The following is a 20,553-nucleotide window of genomic DNA, read 5'->3' on the forward strand; positions in this document are numbered from 1 at the left end:
AAAATTGTACTGGTGACGGTAATACACCGTAATATGAACAACACTCAATACCGTAGTTTTTGCATGTATTACTATTTTAAAATACATTTTGTTACTGTTAAATGTACGGACTATTTTGCGTCAAATGGAAATATAACGTATTATGGCGTTCACAGCAAGTCCTGTATTTTTTGCATATATTATTTGTACAAAATACAGTTTATAACTGTTAATTGCAATGAAGATTATACTGATAATGGAAATACATCGTAATATGAACAACAATCCATACTGTAGTTTTTAGATGTATTACTCCTTAAAAATAAATTGCGTTACTGTAAATTATACGGAATATTTAGCTGCAAATGGAAATATAACCTATATACCTGTATTCTTTGCATTTATTATTTGTGCAAAATACAGTTTATAACTGTTAATTGCACAAAAGATTGTACTGAATACATATAACAGGAAACACTGCAATTTTTGCAAAGATTATCTGTAAAAAACACATTTAGTCCAGGTTACATTTACCACTGTGCTGAAATACTGTAATATAAATACAACAGTCACCAACCGAAATATACCGTGGGGAAGTTAACATGGGTAACATGGGTATATTAACCATTCAGATTTTAGTTAACATGGGTAACATGGGTATATTAACCATTCAGATTTGAGTTAACATGGGTAACATGGGTATATTAACCATTCAGATTTTTGGTGGATAGGCTGGGACAGAGAGACAGAGAAAAGGAGACAGTTTGAGAGATACAGAGACAGAGAGACAGATTTAGAGAGAGAGACAGACGGAGAAAGGGAGACAGATTGAGGGATATAGAAAGAGACAGAAGGAAAGAGAGACACAACAGGAGGGCAGAAGTGTGGCAGTGTTAAAAAAACCCACAACGTTCGGAGATTGAACTTTTCAACTCCACTTCAGCGCCATTTCTACGCACTCTGCATTGATGGAACAACAGCCTGACTGACTCCGGGCTACATTTCTTCTTGAGGTAACTTGCCTACATAATCATCTAAGCTATATTTTAATTTGATGCTTTGTTTTCTACAATTTTGCATCACCGTTGCAAAAACATTGATGTAACGTAACGTTAGGTTATGGGTTATTGCACTGAACGTTAGCTAGCTAGCTAACATTAGTTTATCAAACGTTGGCTAAGGAAGCGTTTCAATGCACTTACTGTGGCAGGTCGGTTAAAACACAGAGGGCTTATGTGCTTCATTGCAAACTTCATAGATATGAACCACGTTGTTTGTTTAAGCGCGTAGACGCTGGTTGCAAAAAGACCTCTGTTCAATATGGAGCATTTAAGGCTCATTTCTACCGGACACATATCGTTAACTTACCAGCTTCTGTTAACGTTACTGTCGGGACAGCTCTCAAATGCGGTGTGGCGTTATGTCAAAATACAAAACAGCTAATAGCTCATTTGAAGGGGCATCTCTTAGAAGGACGCGCTGTGAGTTGTACAGTGAGTGGATGTAAAAACGTTTTCATAGTCAAATCCTCATTCACCGCTCACATGTCACACAAAATGTATACAAAAATGTATTAATTAGATGTGCAGTTATCCTGGTTGTTAAAAAATGAACCACATGAAACGTGAAGATAAGTCTTGAGTCTTGAGAGTGAATGTCATGCTGTCAGTTGTTGTGTTCAAAAATGAAGAAACGCCGGACGGACAGAGGTCATCGCTGATCAAAAGGTTAAAATCAAATGTATTTAATAAAGGAGATGGCGTTGTGGTAAAAAGAACATCTCAGCTGAGGAGCCGCTGGTCTCAGCCACCAACAGGCCCCAGGTCAGTCCTTTGACCCCCATAGTGCCCGTCTGTCGCCTCCACCAGCGAACTCCAGAACAATGGTTCCTACAGGTATTTATAACAATGCTTAAAGGTGTGAAAGTCAGTGTCAACACCTCTGGGAGTCTTCTGTGAGTTCATTGTAACTCGGATTTCGAATGATCCTTAGTCAATATCAGTGCTTGTGCAAGTATTACATGCATGCATTCCAGTTGATCACATTACATCAAATACAATCATAACTACATTGGTATTATTCTATTACAGTTGCAGAATTACAGTGGTTTTACAATATTGTCATTACTTTATTGATTACAGTTTCAGAATCATGGCTGTATTCTGGTGTACACTATATGCATTTTTATTAATTTTATGAACCGGGTCGTATATTTGTTTCTAATATCCTACACAGTCCAGCAGCTCCCCCTGTGTTTGTTTGCTTTCCCCGTCTCTGTAAGGAGCTGTGGTCTCCCCCTGTTCATCCCCGAAGGGTGTGGCTGGAACAGCTGACGGCAATCAGCCCTCAGGGGACTCTCCTACATCAACCGGGGTCTTCCTGCCATTCAGCGCCAGATCCTTCTGTCGTCAGAGTGGTAACTACGTATTCATGCCATTTGGCTATTAGACGCTGTCTTTGTTCACCGTGTCCTATTTTTTGCCTTGTTGATGCCTTTGTGCTCATGCTAAAATGAGTCTTATTAATTTTGATTTGAACTATAAAGTGGAATTATATTCAGAGTGTTGGTTTCTTCTAGGTCATTGAAGCTCAGTTAAACACAAGAAGGCAGTGAATGTGTCTCTGCTCAAGCAGTACATCAATCTAACTTTGCCTTTGTTTCTGTTTTTGGGCTACAGAGAGGATCATCCCAATCCGCAGTGAAGGATACAAGTCCTCAAGCAGAAGGTCCCGAACCGCTCCGCTTCCTGGATCTTGATTTACAAGCTTTACAAGCTTCATTTAATATTTCCTGATGTTGACTGTAATATACGCCAACCAATTGTAATACATTATACACAATGATAGTCAATGAAAGAAATCGATCAAAATTAGAAGCCCGGTTGGGGTTATTTTGCACAAATTCAGCCAAACTTCTCTTGCTCTGGTAGATTTATTTGTCAGATCACAGGTCACAGGTCAAGTATCATCACTCCCTAAATGAGCACTAGGAAAGGGCTTTTTATTATTGTAATAGATCGGTGGGTTGTAATAAGCAACGAAAACAATTATCAACAATAACAAGCTGCACACTGGGGATACAGACAAGATGTTAAAGTTCAATTAAAACAAGTTATGAATGTAAACTCTGACCTCAAACAGACGTAACGTTACCGATGAACAACATCAGTCCGTGACAACATATTCAAAGTTTCGAGCCTAGTTATAGTACAGTTATATCTCATGTACAACCGCTACTGAGACGTGAATACCAGCGGAGCATTTCACAGAAGGCTTGCCGAGAACTGCTCTCTGCAGGCTGAGATTGGGCCGACCACCTGGTGTGGAGGAGTCTGATCGTCGTGTTAACTACACCTCACATCTCTCACATCCTGGAGTTAAATGTAAGAAGCCTCAATGTCGACAAACCGACCACAGAAATGTTGATTAAACAAACAAACTTCTCGCCTGAAATATTCCTAAAATGACATTACGTGACTTAAATATGTTAGTATTTATAAACCTCGAACCTACTGTTTATTTTCCTCCGTCATTGTTGCCTTTTGCTGAGGTGAAATGCATTCTGCTCTGATGCATGCTGGGTAAAATTGGCGGGGCGAGTCACATCTGTATTATGACCGTTCTCGACGAGATGCAGACTTCAGAATTGGAACAGTACTCGGCTGCGACTGATGACGTTTCACGAGTCCACGAAAACAAAAGTCCACACAAGAACGCTTATTGAGAAAGGGCCCCAGTCAGTGTGTATATGTATATATTAGGGCTGCACGGTATGGCCAAAAATCCATATCACGTTATTAAGAAAGTTTCTGACGGTATTCCGGTATGTGATGCTATTGCTTTTTTAAGTAAATACATGAATTCATTGACCCCAAAAATGACCTCGGCTATCTGAACAGCTGTTCGCTGCTTGCTGGCCAACTCGCTCGCAACTGGCCGGCGAGTTGGCTTGTTAGCTTGTTAGCGTGTTAGCTCGTTGTGGCTGCTAGCGTTGCCACCAGAGCAGCGACGTGCGGTGATGTCAGTAGGAGGCACTGAGTTATGAAAGATCGATTATTGTTTAGGCTAACATGTCAGAACAGTGAACGTTACGCACAAGCACGGCGCACACAAACGCACACACACTGTCGATAACAAGAATTTTCCAATCAGGGTTACATATCACTACTACTACTGCGCCCACGCGCGCACACAGTAGTTATTACTAAATTAGCTTTCAGGCCTCTCAGACATTATTGCTTAATTATTGCACGCTGCTGAATATGAAGGCAAATGGCTTGTTGTCGGCAACCACACTTTCAATTCAATATTAAGCCCGAAATAGTTTCTGACTTACTAATCGTTATTTGTACATAAAATCCACCCGCCGCCTTTTTCTTGTGAAGACATCGATCACAGCTTTGTAAAGCTCGTCTCAGATGATATCGGCAAACACCGCTGCCGTCATTTTGAATTTCGCGGGGATTACTTTTACAACGTAGCTGCTGTAGTGACGTCAGCTGCGTAAATGTCCAGTAACTTCTCGTTTTTTATTGGTCCATGTTTGATACGTAACGTTTATGACTACTGGCATAACTTATTTACATGCAAATGGCCAGTCTTTTTCGTCGCACATGTTGAAGAATACACAAATACATGTATATATATACACACACACACACACACACACACGAGGGCTGTCAAAATGAACACGTAAATTTCTACGATTATTGTGGCCGAGATGAATGTTATAAACTGGACTTTGAAACCTCTAACCTCTCCTCCTCCTCCCTCCTCTCTCCTCCTCCCTCCTCTCTCCTCCTCCTCCTCTCTCCTCCTCTTCTTCTCCAGCAGGGGACAGAAGAGCTCTGTTTACAGTCTGAGAGAGAGTGATGACATCGTCCAGAGAGGATTATGGGAGATTTATATAAAACATACACAAAGACAGAAAGATGATGAATGTTTTTATAGGATAATTCAGCCGGTTGTGTTATGTATATATACATATATATGTATATATATATGTATATATGTAAAGATAAAATATTAATTGCTGAATAAAAGTCAGTGATTATTATAACTAACTCTATGTGTGTTTATAGCTATGTGTATATGTATATATAAAATATATATACAAGACGTATATATATGTAGCAGGTCTTAGTTCCGTAGATCGTAGTTCCGTCTAGACCATGTTCCTGCCTCCTACCGTGGTCCTGCTGACACCTGCTGCTGCTATCATCTTTATTATTATTTTAAATATCAATCATATTACTATTACTGTCATCGTAAACCAACATTACCCTCTCCTAAAGCCTTTGTGCTTTCCCTGCCAAGAGGCTTCTGTGGATGGTGGTTCTTTGTGATGGTGGTTCTATCTCATGGTGGTTTTATTTGGTGGTGGTTCTATGTAATGGTGGTTCTATCTGATGGTGGTTCTATTTGGTGGTGGTTCTATGTAATGGTGGTTCTATCTGATGGTGGTTCTATTTGGTGGTGGTTCTATGTAATGGTGGTTCTATCTGATGGTGGTTCTATTTGGTGGTGGTTCTATGTAATGGTGGTTCTATCTGATGGTGGTTCTATTTGGTGGTGGTTCTATGTAATGGTGGTTCTATTTGGTGGTGGTTCTATGACATGCTGGTTCTATCTGATGGTGGTTGTCCCTGCAGTCGTCCGGCCGTGTACCTGCTTACTACTCGCAGTTATTTGAATCATCTCTGTTATAGGAATTGAATGTATTGTACATCTTTTACATTGTTCATTCTGTACACATGACATCATTGTAGTCTGTCCATCCCGGGAGACGGAACCTCCCTAAGGTTTTTTCTCTTTTTTCCCCATGGAAGGGTTTTTCATGTTTTGGGGAGTTTTTCCTGTGCCCATGTGAGGGTTTCAGGACAGTATGAATGTATTATTATTATTATTATTATTAATTCATAATGATATTACAGTAAAAACATTTTATATATAATTACATAATATAAAAGCTCTAATAATCACTGAATTTTATTTGGAAAGAGATATTTTATTTTGACAGAAACAACAAACAACGAAGAGAAAAGAGAAAAAGAGATAAATCCTCAGAGTCCAAAGGATTATAAAGGATTAATAGAGGCTTAGAGACACACACAGACACACTATACACAACACACACCCACACAAAAACCCACAACACGTGAACAACGCGTACATACAAATATGAAAACATAACACACACAAGTGAACACATAATACACAATACACCCACACATGAACACACAAAACACATGAACAAATTATACACAATACAAAACACACTCAGACACACAACATACAAAAAAACACACAAAACATGTACACGATACACAACATACAATATATAACACACAAATGCAAAAAAAAACCACACACCCATGAACATAAAATGCACACTCTACAGACACACTGCAGAAACACTTACTTATACTATATGCTATAGCACCCGGTGATTTGTTACCTGATAATACTATATTAGTACTTGATAATTAACATTGGTACCTGACAATATATCTTAGTGCCACAACAAACACACATGACACAACACACAGAACGCACACAAACACACGTATGCACGCACGCACACAGACACACACAATGTATCACAGTTTAATCTGTTGGTTGATGAAGCCTTGAGCTTCAATTTCAGTCAAGAGTCAGGAGAACTGAACATTTTCACCTTCATCTGCCTGCGAGGAAACTGTACAAGACACAAGATTCATTACATCACTGAGCAACGTGAGAATGCTAGGAAACATTAGCCAATGTTAGCTAACATCCAGGCATCCTGCTAAACATCTTCTTGGCCATCGCCATGGACAACCAGGCTGGAGGAGACGGAGGCAACTGGAGACCTGCACCAGCCCAATCTGTAAACTTGTGCCAAAACTATTAACTTGAGCGAACCCTGACTATGAGACTAAACAAGCCCAACTATAAACTATGAAGCTGAGCCAGTTAGTGAACAAATATGATTCATGTTCAAACATGAAATGTTTAATTTTGTCCCCAAATAACTGTTTTTCCAATGTTATCTACAGAGAAACCCTTTATTGTCATCCTCTTCATTGTCATCGTCACCATCATCATGAATGGCAGGAACTATGTTTCTTTCATTTGTGTATTAATGGTAAAACCTGATCATTTGTATCCCATGTACGACTTTAATTTTCCAGCTGGCCTCCCCTTTAACACGCTGAGCTTTCTCTATTTAATCCTCAACTGGGAGGGAGAGAGAGAGAGAGGGGGTGGGGGGAGAGATGAACAGATAGATGAAGAGAGAGTCAGTCAGATTAGTGAAGCGATGCTGAAAAAGGAAGCAAGCCATTTTTCCCTTCAGATTTCTCAGGATTTCTTTCTCGATGTTCTTTTCTCTTGGATGTGAATTAATGAATTGTTGAAGTGATCGGCAGAGGCAGAAGAAGCAGAGGACAGAGAAGAAGAAGTGGATTCATCTTTATTTCACACAATGCGGTGTTTGTGGTGGTGAATCAGATGACGATCAGATGGATCAATCAGAGTGATCAAAGCGGTCTGAGGGGGGATCGATTAATGATGAGAGCCACAGTCAGAAGGAGCTGAGAGAGAGAAACCTTCTGAGATGCATGAGGAAAAACAGAAAAGTAAGAATTGATGAACTATGATTGTTTATTTCTTCTCTGTTTATTGTTACTTAAAGTTGATTCTTAAAAATAATAATAATGTATGTTTATTGTTTATTCCATGTCGGAAGATCACCTCTATGTTGCAAATGAGATGAACAGATTTCCCATCCAAATTTCAAACATTACTTACTTAACTATTCCAGCTTTCGGCCACAGCTCATGGTCTTCTTTACTGAGGTACCTTTATCACAAAAACTACGTTCCAAATCAATATCCTGCCAAAAGACTATGAAATGTAGAAAACACAATAAATATCTCGTTAGAAAAGATTGCACGATTATTAATATAATAATAATTACAATAATAACAACAATATTAATATTACAATAATTATTAACAGAGAGAAAGTGACGTCATGATTTTCTGAGCAGGATGAGCGCTTCAGCCTTCAAGCTACTTGCTGTTTCACTGAGTGGACGTCCTGGAGGTTCCGAGGACCTCAAACCAAGAGAGCTGAAAGTTTTCAAATCAAACGAAAGTGGTGAAAATGAAACCAACTCTGAACAATCAAAGTGATTAATAAGATATGAGACTGTAACCGTAGCAGCTCCAAGCCGTGACCTTTGACCTCAGCGAGGGCGGGGTCAAAGAGGTCCCCCTCTCCATCTTTGGGAGAGGCTGATCCTCAGGATCCTGACACAAGGATCAGCCTCTCCGTTAAGATGGCCCTTTTGGACCTCCCGATAACATCGTCATGGAAATGAGTATTAACACACATGACATCATCGGTTACCATGGCACCGTAGTTAATCCGCCCTTTTGTTCCATGAAATAGGGATTTATTTGAACTTTATCTAAAACCCCAGAGAAACTCTCAGACTCAGATCAGAAGTCTTTCACAATGATTTGATTCATCAGGGGACAAAAAGTCTAACACCAATAACTAAGGCTGCAACTAACGGTTATTTTGATAATCGATCAATCAGGCGATTAATTCTTCAATTAATCAATGAATCGGATAAAAGAACAGCATTAAAAAGCTTTAATTTCCAACCCTTTATTCCAAAACTGAACTGCAAATTCACATTGCAAAAATACTTCAGAAAGTACAGGATTTGTTTTAACGTCAGAACTTGTTCTCTATACTACACTCACAGACGCACACACTCACAAACACACCCCCATGTTCACTTGAAGCTTCTTCATATAATAATTACCCTTATTGCAGCGCAAGTTAAGTAAATGTATACACAAGTGCTATGAGATAAATTTAAAATGGCATTTGTAAAAAATGCATTAGAGGCTTCTTAGTTCGCCACACTGGTTTAATAGATCACCGTGTGTCCCTTTACAGGCCTAACATCAACTACTGTATAACCCACAGTATGTGCGTAAGCGCACTGGACTACCGTATATGACAGCATTAAAAAGTGTAACACACACAAATATATTTGTCAACAATAACAGATATGGGACAAAGCACAAAATATTTACAAGACGACGGATGAACTAAAATGAATGGTCCAAAAGAGGCGAGTAAATAAAAATGTGTCTTAGTCTTGCTAACTGCTGTACTGCTGTTATTAGCGAGCTAACGTTAGCTTGATCAGCTGAATGGCGAGTAAACAGGAGGCTCGTTACGTTCGTCACGTCAAAACGGGACAACGTGGTGCTCCTGTGCCAGGTTACGTCGACTTTGCATATTTTGCAATTGACACACTTTCAGGGCTCTCACGTGTCACGCATCGAGCGTGATAGTCACTCATTTCGGTCTTTAGCAACGCACTCCCCCACACATCCAATTTCTCACTCAAAAAACTCTGGTTCCTCTTCAACCTCCCCGTCTGCCGTAGCGTCCACCCCCCCTCCCCATGTTCGCGCACCTTGGACGACTAGTCAAACAGACGTCAAAATTCGTTGCCAATGCTTTTAATAATCGAATTTTATCAATTTCATCGATTCGTTGTTGCAGCCCTAGTGAAAACAACAATCACGGAAGATGAACAATAATAAATAATTCATTCAATGATTCATTTTCCAAATATTGTGAAGGCTACTGGGTCCTCCTCTCTTCTGATTGGAGATACAATAAATAAAACTGTTTATTTATTGAAATTAAGAGAAACAGAAATCTAAAGTCAATATAAATCATTCAAAAGTTGAATGAAAGATTTAGAAAATATTCAAATATGCCTATGTCTATATCTTTTGTACATAAATCTAAAATGGCATTATATAATCAAGTTTCCTAAAGAAAATTCCATAAACATATACATTTCTGTTAGACTAAATAAATATAAATACAAGCGCTAATAAAAGTATAAAAAAAATCTTCTTAAGACCTTAAGCGAAGAAAGAGCGGAAACCTTAGATCATTTCATTTTGGCTGATTATTTCAGGGAATTACTACAACCTCTGAATGCAACACGACATGGTGATGATGTCATTTGTTTGAGGAGGAAGACATGACGATTTATTGAGAGAGACAGTGATATAAACTTTGATTTATTCAAAGGAAATGATGATGATAAGCATGAGACGTTATTGATGAGAGAATGATAATGAACATGATGTTATATTGATATGATGATAAACATTCATCATTTATTAATGTGTGATTGTTATATCAACATGAATATGTATTTTTATAAAAGGACGATATTAAACATGAGGATATATTAATATCAGATGATAATATAAAACATCAGGATTTATTAATAATTCAGTCAGTCATCTTCTATGTCACGTTATTACCTCACATACCTTATTATAGTATTATAGTAGTTCTACGGCTGTGAGTCTGAGATCTGACAAGAAAGAGAAAGAAGAATGAACAAATGAACCGACGACCTTCCAGCTGGACCAGGCTGCAGGGCAGAGTGACAGACAGACAGACAGACACACGCACACACACACACACACACACACACACACACACACATAGTTAGAGACAGGGCAGAGTGACAGACAGACAGACAGACACACGCACACACACACACACACACACACACATAGTTAGAGACAGGGCAGAGTGACAGACAGACAGACACACGCACACACACACACACACACACACATAGTTAGAGACAGGGCAGAGTGACAGACAGACAGACACACGCACACACACACACACACACACATAGTTAGAGACAGGGCAGAGTGACAGACAGACAGACACACGCACACACACACACACACACACACACACACACACATAGTTAGAGACAGGGCAGAGTGACAGACAGACACACACACGCACACACACACACATAGTTAGAGACAGGGCAGAGTGACAGACAGACACACACACGCACACACACACACACACACACACACACACACATACACTTAAACAGATACACACACACAAAGACGCGTGCACACACAGACACAGATACACAAATACTCGCTCACACACAAACACACTCACACAGATACACACACACATACAAACACACTCACACAGATACACACACGCACACAAACAATCACTCACACTCACACACAGTTAGAGACAGGGCAGAGAAAAGTTAACAAGGCGGATGAAGCGTTGTGTGCGAGTGATGAGATGCCCGCTTCCCGATTACAAAGACACACACACACCCACAGAAAAGACACACACCCTCTCTTTCTACTGTCATGATGATGTGAGTTCACTCGGGATAATTCAGGGATAATTAGTTGGTTCTCGACATCCTGCGGGTGAAGCAGCTCCGGCACAGGAAGAAACAACACAACCCAGAGTCATGTGACCCGCATTGTCCAAATCCTTGTCTGCTGATTGGTCGAATGAAGAACCTACTCGGATCTTGCCCAGTTCAGATCATGTCTCTTAGTGCGAGACGCTTTATTTTTAAAGTTACGTCATCACGGTGTGGTAATATTTTTCTGCTTTATCATCCAAATGTTTCAGGAACCATGTGAACCAATGAGGAAATCATTTCCAGTAAATAGACAAGCCGCTGGTATTCTGAGATACTCTCAGGTCTGCTGTAACGTTCTCTAAAGACTAAACTCACGCAATTATTTCAAGATTCAGGATTCAAGATATTTATTGTCATATCGTCAGTAAACAAGTTACTCTGCACAATAAAATTCTTATTTTGCACGTCCCTCCTTCCACCTAATTACAAAAACACTCTAAAAAGAAAAATCTAATTTGACAAATAGACCAAGAAATGCCGGATCATAGTGACTGTATCAACACAGTCGACTGTAAATGTAAATAATGCGTTAAATGTTAATGCTTCAGATCCAAAAAGATTTGTTTCATTTCATCCCAGTACCAACCTTCCAAAAACATACAGTAATTGATTGAGAATTGGTGGGTTTGTTTTAGCAAAAAAAGTTTTCCAAAGGAAAAGAAACAATCTGGTTATTTAACTACGTCGTTTTAGTTTCTAAACTCAGTAGATTAGTTGTCTATAAAAACAACTAAACTACTTAGTTGGGGTTAAACCCTGCACAGATTTGCAAAAAACTGTTTTCACTTTGTCATTATGGGTTGTTGTGTGTAAAATGTTGAGGAAAATAATGAATTTAATTCATTTTGGAATAAGGCTGTAACATAACAAAATGTGGAAAAAGCGAAGCGCTGTGAATACGTTCCGGATGCACTGTAACTACTTGGTCAGGTTAGGTTTCGTCAACTAAACTACCTAATTAGGTTTTCTTAACTAAACTTCTCAGTTAGGTTCAGCCAACTAAACTACTTAGTAAGCTTGAGATAACTATAGTACATTGCATTTAGCTGATGCTTTTTTCTCCAAAGCAACTTACAATAAGTGCATTTCAACCATAAGAATACAAACTCAAGTAACTGACATCTAAAGACAACTTCAGACAACTAAACTAATTATTGAGGTTGCAATAACTAAACTACTTAGTTATGTTCAGACGACTGAAGTACTCAGTTAAGTTTAGACCACTAAAGTACTTAATTCGTTATACATACAACTGACCTGAAGTTACTGGGGTGATGAGGGGATATCTGCTACATCTGCTTAGCACTCATGCTTGTAGTTATAGAACCAACCATAAATATACAGTAGAGCGATGTACACAGGCAGTAAATCAATGGCTTGCTCGTGTTTTCCAATGCTCTCATGTAACAATGGGTGCGTTCAGTGTTACACACAAACTCACAGAGACGTAATCTCAGCCCCTCACTGGATTTTTCTCTGAGTTCAGGGTCCTCAGGTACTAACACATCAGTGATGGCCCAGATCACAGACACACACATGCACACACACACACACACACACACACACACACACACACACACACACAGATCTAGGTCACAGCTGTTCACTACTACATTCCTCCTCCTCTTCTCTTTTCTCTCGTCATCCTGTTTCCCCTTTGTTCACGTTTGTAAGAAAAATAAAACAAATCATTGATAGTTTTCTGCAATAAAACTAATTCCATGATGGGAAAGTACCACTAGATGTTGCATATTAGTCAGCTAAACGTTGTTTAAGTAGTTAAAAACAAATTAGTGATCGGAAGATTATCCACAACAACTATAAAACGTATAAGAAATGGTAAAAAGAAAATACAATAAACATATCTGATGTTACATTACATGTCATGTACAAGGCAATTTCATCAAATAAACTGATTCAGAACTTGCTAGATATAAGAGCCCTTATAAAAACAATCAAAGTTTTACAATTTGTTTTGTGTTTTTTAGTCAGGGCAGAGTCTGAAGAGGTAGGTCTTTAGTTTGCGGTGGAAGATGTAAAGAGTCTGTGTGGTCCTGATGTCATCATAGAGCTTGTTCCACCATTTCGGAGCAGGAGAGCAAAGAGTCGTGATCTTGACGAGTGTTTTGCTCTCAGTGAGGACGAACAAGCAGTTTACCAAAGTTAACAGTCAAGTCCTGTGTAGGAGAATCTTTTCCCGGAAAGAGAAGTAGTTCCGTCTTGTCGGGGTTGATTTTCAGATGGTGGGCGGATCCACTGAGAGACGTCAGTCAGACAGGCAGAGATCCGAGTGAGGGATGGAGAGAATTAGTTGGGTGTCATCAGCATCGCTGTGGTAGGAGAACCCATGCGAGCGAATGACAGCGAGAGAGCGTTGGTGTAGAGCGAGAAGAGGAGGGGACCCAGGACGGAACCCTGAGGAACTCCAGTAGTAAGAGGACAAGGTTCCGACACAGATCCTCTCCAGGTTACCCGGTAGGTGCGTCCGTCGAGGTAGGACGAGAGAAGCGAGAGAGCAGAGCCTGAGACACCAAGTTCCTGAAGGGAGGAGACGAGGATCTGGTGGTTGACTGTGTCAAATGCAGCAGAGAGGTCCAGAAGGACGAGGACAGAAGAGCAGTGTGGAGTTGCTCTGAGACAGCGAGGAGAGCAGTCTCTGTGGAACGGCCTTGAAGCCTGACTGGTGGGGGTCAAGGAGGTTGTTACGGTGGAGATAGGAGGAGAATTGGTTAAGGATAGCATGTTCAAAAGTTTTGGACTATTTTTTTGATAAAACAGACAAAGTCTCCTGGTAGAAGGGGGGAGGGGAAGTAGGAGAAGATAGAAAAGAGTTTTTTGGGGTTAGAAAAGGAGGATTCAATTCTGGATTGGTAGAAAGAGCTTTTGGCAGCAGAGATAGAAGCAGAAAAAGAGGAGAGAAGAGATTGAAACACAAGCAGGTCATCAGGTTGTTTATATTTACACCGTCTCCTTTCGGATGCTCGCGTAGTGACGTTCTCGGCACACAGCAACTCAGACAACTATGGAGCTGGAGAGGATTTGCTGACGTGTCGTGTCGTAAGAGGACAGAGTTGAGAGGAGAGTCTCTGCTACAGTGAGGTTGGAGATAGAGCAGTTTCTGGTGAAGATATAGTCGAAGTGATTCCCAGCTTTGTGAGTAGGAGGAGAGTGACAGTGCAAAAGAAGAAAGTAGAAGTAAAAGGTCAGATGACTTCTCTGTCCGGATGTTAAAGTTGCCGAAGAGGATGAGCGGAGGGACATTTTCAGGGAAGTTGGAATCGGAGGATGTCCTATTCTTCCAAGAAATGACCCAAAGAGCCTGGTGGACGGTAGAGAACAACAATGTTTAATTGTACCGGAAAGGTAAGTGTCACAGAGGTGAATTCGAAAGACAGTGGGGTGGAAGGCGAAAGAGGTTAAAGAGAAAAGCTCCATTTGGCTGAAATGATTAAACCTGTGTCTATTTTATAATAATCGCACTGAAAAACAGTACTTGTGTATTTGCATTAGTAGTTACATCTGACAGTTACACCACTGTCTACACCACCGGTTGTTGTTCTTTATGTTCTCTTTGTTGGCGTGGTTTTTCCATTTTATTCAATCGATTAAACAAGAGGTCTTTTTACTTTGCTTAACATTTTAGCATTAAGTGTTATAAACCAATAGGCTGACATTAAGATTCAAGTTTTAATTTAATTAATTAGCAAGGCGGTGAGAGACGCTAAACGACTGTACTCTGAGAAACTCCAACAACAGTTCTCAGCAAGTGACTCTGCTTCAGTTTGGAGAGGCCTCAAACACCTCAGCAACTACAAGCCAAAAAACCCCCACTCCATGAATGACCTCCGCCTGGCAGACGAGCTCAATGAGTTCTACTGCAGATTTGAAAGACAATGTCCTGATCCCATCCCCCACAGCTCCACCAACCTGCTGCAGTCCCCCTCCCCTCCCTCTCCCAGCCCATCAGGTGCTCACGCCTCTTCAACTATATCACCTTCCCCTCCCCCACCAGCAACGACCCTCTCTATTCTGGAGAGAGACGTTAACCAGCTCTTTAGAAGACTAAATCCCCGTAAGGCAGCCGGTCCGGACTCCGTTTCCCCTCACTCCCTGAAGCATTGTGCTGACCAGCTGTCTCCGGTGTTCACTGACATCTTCAACACCTCCCTGGAGACATGCCACGTACCAGCCTGCTTCAAGGCCTCCACCATCATCCCTGTCCCCAAGAAGCCCAGGATCACAGGACTCAATGACTACAGGCCCGTCGCCCTGACCTCTGTAGTCATGAAGTCTTTTGAACGGCTAGTCCTGTCCCACCTGAAGTCCCTCACCGACCCCCTCCTGGACCCCCTGCAGTTCGCCTACAGAGCCAACAGGTCTGTGGACGACGCTGTCAACATGGCCCTCCACTACATCCTCCAGCATCTGGACTCCCCAGGAACCTACGCCAGGATCCGGTTTGTGGACTTCAGCTCTGCTTTTAACACTATCATCCCGTCTCTGCTGCAGGACAAACTCTCCCAGCTCCACGTGCCCGACTCCACCTGCAAGTGGATCACAGACTTCCTGTCTGACAGGAAGCAGCACGTGAAGCTGGGGAAACATGTCTCAGCCTCTCGGACCATCAGCACCGGTTCCCCCCAAGGCTGCGTTCTCTCCTCTCTGCTCTTCTCCCTGTACACCAACAGCTGCACCTCCAGTCATCAGTCCGTCAAGCTCCTGAAGTTTGCGGATGACACCACCCTCATTGGACTAATCTCTGGTGGGGACGAGTCCGCCTACAGGTGGGAGTCTGACCATCTGGTGTCGTGGTGCAGCCAGAATAACCTGGACTTTAACGCTCTAAAGACAGTGGAGATGGTTGTGGATTTCCGGCGGAACAGAGCCCCACCCTCCCCCATCACCCTGTGTGACTCCCCCGTCACTATTGTGGATTCCTTCCGTTTCCTGGGCTCCATCATCACCCAGGACCTCGAGTGGGAGCTGAACATCAGCTCCATCACCAAGAAGGCTCAGCAGAGGTTGTTCTTCCTGGGGCAGCTGAAGAAACTCAACCTGCCAAAGACGATGATGGTCCACTTCTACACGGCCATCATCGAGTCCATCCTATGCTCCTCCATCACCGCCTGGTACGCTGCAGCCACAGCCAAGGACAAGAGCAGGCTGCAGTGTGTCATCCGCCCTGCAGAGAGGCTGATCGGCTGCAATCTGCCGTCCCTGCAGGACTTGTTCGCTTCCAGGTCTCTGAAGCAGCTAAAAAGATCGCGGCCGACCCCTCTCACCCCAGACATAAACTGTTTGTGCCCCTTCCATCTGGCAGGAGGCTGAGGTCCATCAGGACTACGACCTCCCGCCACACGAACAGTTTCTTCCCGTCGGCAGTCGGGCTCATCAACAGAGCCGGTCCCCCACTGACTGACTATAACACTCCACCGGTCACTCCCCCTCATACTGCACATGCCACTTTAACTGCAATTCATCACTTTGTCACTTGTCACTTTGTCTCTTGTCTGTTACTTGTTCGTTAGTGCACTTTATGCTTAATATTTTTCTTTTTAACTTTTTAATATTTAAATTTTTTTAACTTTATTCCCTTGTTTTATACTAACCCATAGCCTTAGCCTTATTCTTACTAACCCATTGCATTAGCATTTCATCCCACTTTATTTTATTACTTGTGCACTGTTGTCTTGTCTGTCTACTGTCGCGCACTAACCGCCAAGACAAATTCCTTGTATGTTTGACATATTTTGGCTAATAAATGTTTCCTGATTCCTGATTCCTGATTAATTTGTCTCTTTGAATCCTCTTTTGTTTCCAGGTACTGGTCGTGACAGCTACACCAAAGGAGTGGATGGGGAGAAGGCAGAAGGCGCGGGTGAGGAGGAGGAGGGGGGAGGAGAAGGGGATGGAGGAGACAGAGGAGAAGATGGAGGGGAGGAGAGGGACACAGAGTGGGATGAGGAGCTGGACGGAGAGGTGCAGGGAGTGAGGATGACGAGGACAGACACACTTCACTCCACCACCAGCTCAACCGGGACACAGAGACGAAGAGGACAACACGCTAAGAAACAGGTGACAATGAAAATGAAAAAGTATGATGATAGTGATGATGATGCCGCTGCTGCTGATAATTATGATCATGATGGTGGTGATGACGATGATGATGATGGTGATAATGACTATGATGGTGGTCATGATGATGATGGAGATGATGGTGGTGGTTATGATGATGATAATGATGACGGTGGTGATGATGATGGTGGTGGTGGTAATGATGACGATGATGACGATGATGATGATGATGAAGGATAAAAGCGTCTTCTAAATGACATGCAATGTAATGATGGTGATCATGATGATGATGATGATGGTGGTGATGGTGACAATAGTCTTGTTCATGATTATGATTGTGATGGTGGTGATGATGATTAGATTAGATTAGGAAACTTTATTAATCCCAAATTGGGATACACATTTTCCACCAAGAAATTTGTACAGACTCATACAGACAACAATAGACACACACAGCAGTCCACAGACAAGAAACATTTTACAAAGAACAAACAAAACCAGATAATGCCCTATGAAACATGACCGGCATAAGAAAGATGAGATGTTTATTAAAAAATCAACCTACTGCTGGAATAAAGGACTTTCTGAGTCTTTCAGCACAACATTTAGGGATCACTAGCTGAGAACTCCTGATAAAAACAGGAAGAAGAAAATGATAATCGGGAATCAGGAAACATATATTACCAAAATATGTCAGACATACAAGGAATTTGACTTGGCGGTTGGTGCATTGTCAGTTAGACAATGGACAACAAGATCGATAAGACAACATAGTGCAAGAGGAATAAAATAAAATATAAGGCTATGGGTTAGTTAAAAAAATAAAGCAACAGAAGTTAAAAAATAAAGTGCACCAGCAAACAGATAGGCATACTCTACACAACTGTGTTGTGAATGTGACAAGTGTATGTGCATATGGGGTGTGAAGGGAGTGATCGGTGGAAAAAGGGATGACAGAGTCAGTCAGTGGGGATCCCGGGCTCTGTTGATTAGTCCAGTTGCTGATGGGAAGAAACTTTTTGTGTGGTGGGGGGTCTTGGTCCTGATGGACCTCAGCCTCCTGCCAGGTTGAAGAGGCACAAACAGTTTTTGCTTTTGGCTGAAACATGTTTCCCCAGCTACACATGCTGCTTCCTGTCAGACAGAAAGTCAGTGATCCACTTGCAGGTGGAGTCGGGGACGTGCAGCTGGGAGAGTTTGTCTTGCAGCAGGGACGGGATGATGGTGTTGAAGGCAGAGCTGAAGTCCACAAACAGGGTCCTGGCGTAGGTTCCTGGGGAGTCCAGATGCTGGAGGATGTAGTGGAGGACTATGTTGACAGCATCGTCTACAGACCTGTTGGCTCTGTAGGCGAACTGCAGGGGGTCCAGGAGGGGGTCAGTGAGGGTCTTCAGGTGGGACAGGACTAGCCGTTCAAAACTTCATGACTACAGAGGTCAGGGCGACAGGCCTGTAGTCATTAAGTTCTGCTTTACGAGGGTTTTGTTTTTTAAAGAGCCTGTTAACATCTCTCTCCATATATAGAGGGTCGTTGGTGGTGAGGGAGGTGGGGGAAGGGAGGGTGATACAGAGGCGTGAGCCTCTGATGGGCTGGTCATGATGATCATGATGGTGATGATGATGATGATGATGATGATGATGATGATGATGATGATTATGGTGATGGTAATGGTGATGGTGATGATGATGATGATGACAATGAGGATGATGATGATGACCCCACTGATGATGATGACGATGATGATAGTGGTGGTTATGATGATGGTGATGACTATGATCAGAAATATTCATGGTGGCGATAATGATGGTGTGGCCGGTCGTAATGGTGATGATGGTGGTGATGGTGGTGTTGATGATAATAGTGATGATGACGATGATGGTGATGTCCGTCCTCTTCCTCAGGTCCAGGGCAGTAATCAGGTCCAGCGTGCTCCAAGAGCTTTATACTGTCTAAAACTCAACAACCCGATCAGACGAGCTGCCCTCTCCATCGTGGAGTGGAAGTATCCCTTTGTTCAACGATCAGCTCTCAGCTTTTATCCCGCCTGACTTTGTATCAAAAAAGAAAAACTAAATCTAAAAATAACATAGGTATTTTAAAGTGTTATTAATCATTTTGATCATGACAAGTTATTTAAAAAAACATTTATATTATTTTTTTAATTACAAAAAAAGACAAAATGGGAATTCTTAATGTTGAATATCATTTGATGTTCTTGTGGTTTCATCTCTGGTGTTTTTCCTGAATCCACATCCCAGACCTTTTGATATCTTCATTCTTTTAGCCATATTTGCCAACTGTGTCGCTCTGGGAGTTTCCAAACCGTTTCCTGAGGACGACTCCAACTCCACCAACCACGACCTGGTGAGATCAGGTCACCCAAAGAATATGACTTGTATATATTTATATGCATATACTATACAGTGAAGAGCAGGACAACATCTCGTGATAGGAACTAGCTTGTGTTTGAGGTAGAAGGACTAAGATCAGTATCAGTGGTCAGTAGTTTATGCTAAGCTAGGCTTAGATCAGACACATCCAGTAGACCACAGACAGGTTTCCAATTGCATCAGTTTTTGCAAAAATGCTTCAGCTTCTTCAGGAAGTCCTTGAATATCAAAGTGACGGCACAGTGCACGGTGAAAGTAGTACTAATACCATATTGTAGAAATACTTTGTTGAAATAAAATTACCCTCACTAAATTGAAAGTACAACAGTTAATGTTACTTGTATACGTACTGAAAATGACTTTGAAAATACTGTAAATCATAATTATTGATGCGTTCATTGCTGAAATATTTATATAATATATAACAGAGTACCTGATATGTTATTGGTTTGGACTTAATTACAAAAGACACTGTACTGTATATGTTCACATGTTTAGTGGTAGTACAGTATTAATCATAAAAAGCACCTTTTCAGCTATAGCTAAAGCCTGCTTTAGCCCCGCCCACATTATATTTGGGCTTATAGGAACTCTGATATGAATTGACACATCAGGTCCAGGTTCAGTTCCAGGGTCAGATTCAAGTTCAAGTCTAGGCCCAGCTCCAAGAGATTGTAGTACCTGTAATGCAGTAAAGGACCTGAATTCTTTTTCCACCACCATGTAAATTCACCAGTAGCTGTTTATAGAGCAGGTAGTTCTAGTTTCCAGCGGTTCTTTGGATCTCTCTTTGTGTCCTTCAG

The 20,553-nt window shown here is 41.5% G+C and overlaps 1 protein-coding gene across 1 annotated transcript in view; it reads left to right on the forward strand.

The window, feature by feature from the left end:
- The first annotated feature begins 7,246 nt into the window (after positions 1–7,246).
- The window catches only part of cacna1fb (calcium channel, voltage-dependent, L type, alpha 1F subunit), a 44,528-nt gene continuing 31,221 nt past the window's right edge, over positions 7,247–20,553 (forward strand). Inside the window, exons 1-4 of the mRNA XM_078080754.1 lie at positions 7,247–7,598; positions 17,106–17,359; positions 19,262–19,362; positions 19,619–19,724. Of these exons, the coding sequence (XP_077936880.1) occupies positions 7,577–7,598; positions 17,106–17,359; positions 19,262–19,362; positions 19,619–19,724 (483 nt within the window). The 5' untranslated portion in view covers positions 7,247–7,576. The remainder of the gene's footprint in view (positions 7,599–17,105; positions 17,360–19,261; positions 19,363–19,618; positions 19,725–20,553) is intronic.

Source organism: Gasterosteus aculeatus, chromosome 2 (genome assembly GCF_964276395.1).
Source record: "Gasterosteus aculeatus chromosome 2, fGasAcu3.hap1.1, whole genome shotgun sequence".
NCBI lineage: Eukaryota > Metazoa > Chordata > Actinopteri > Perciformes > Gasterosteidae > Gasterosteus > Gasterosteus aculeatus.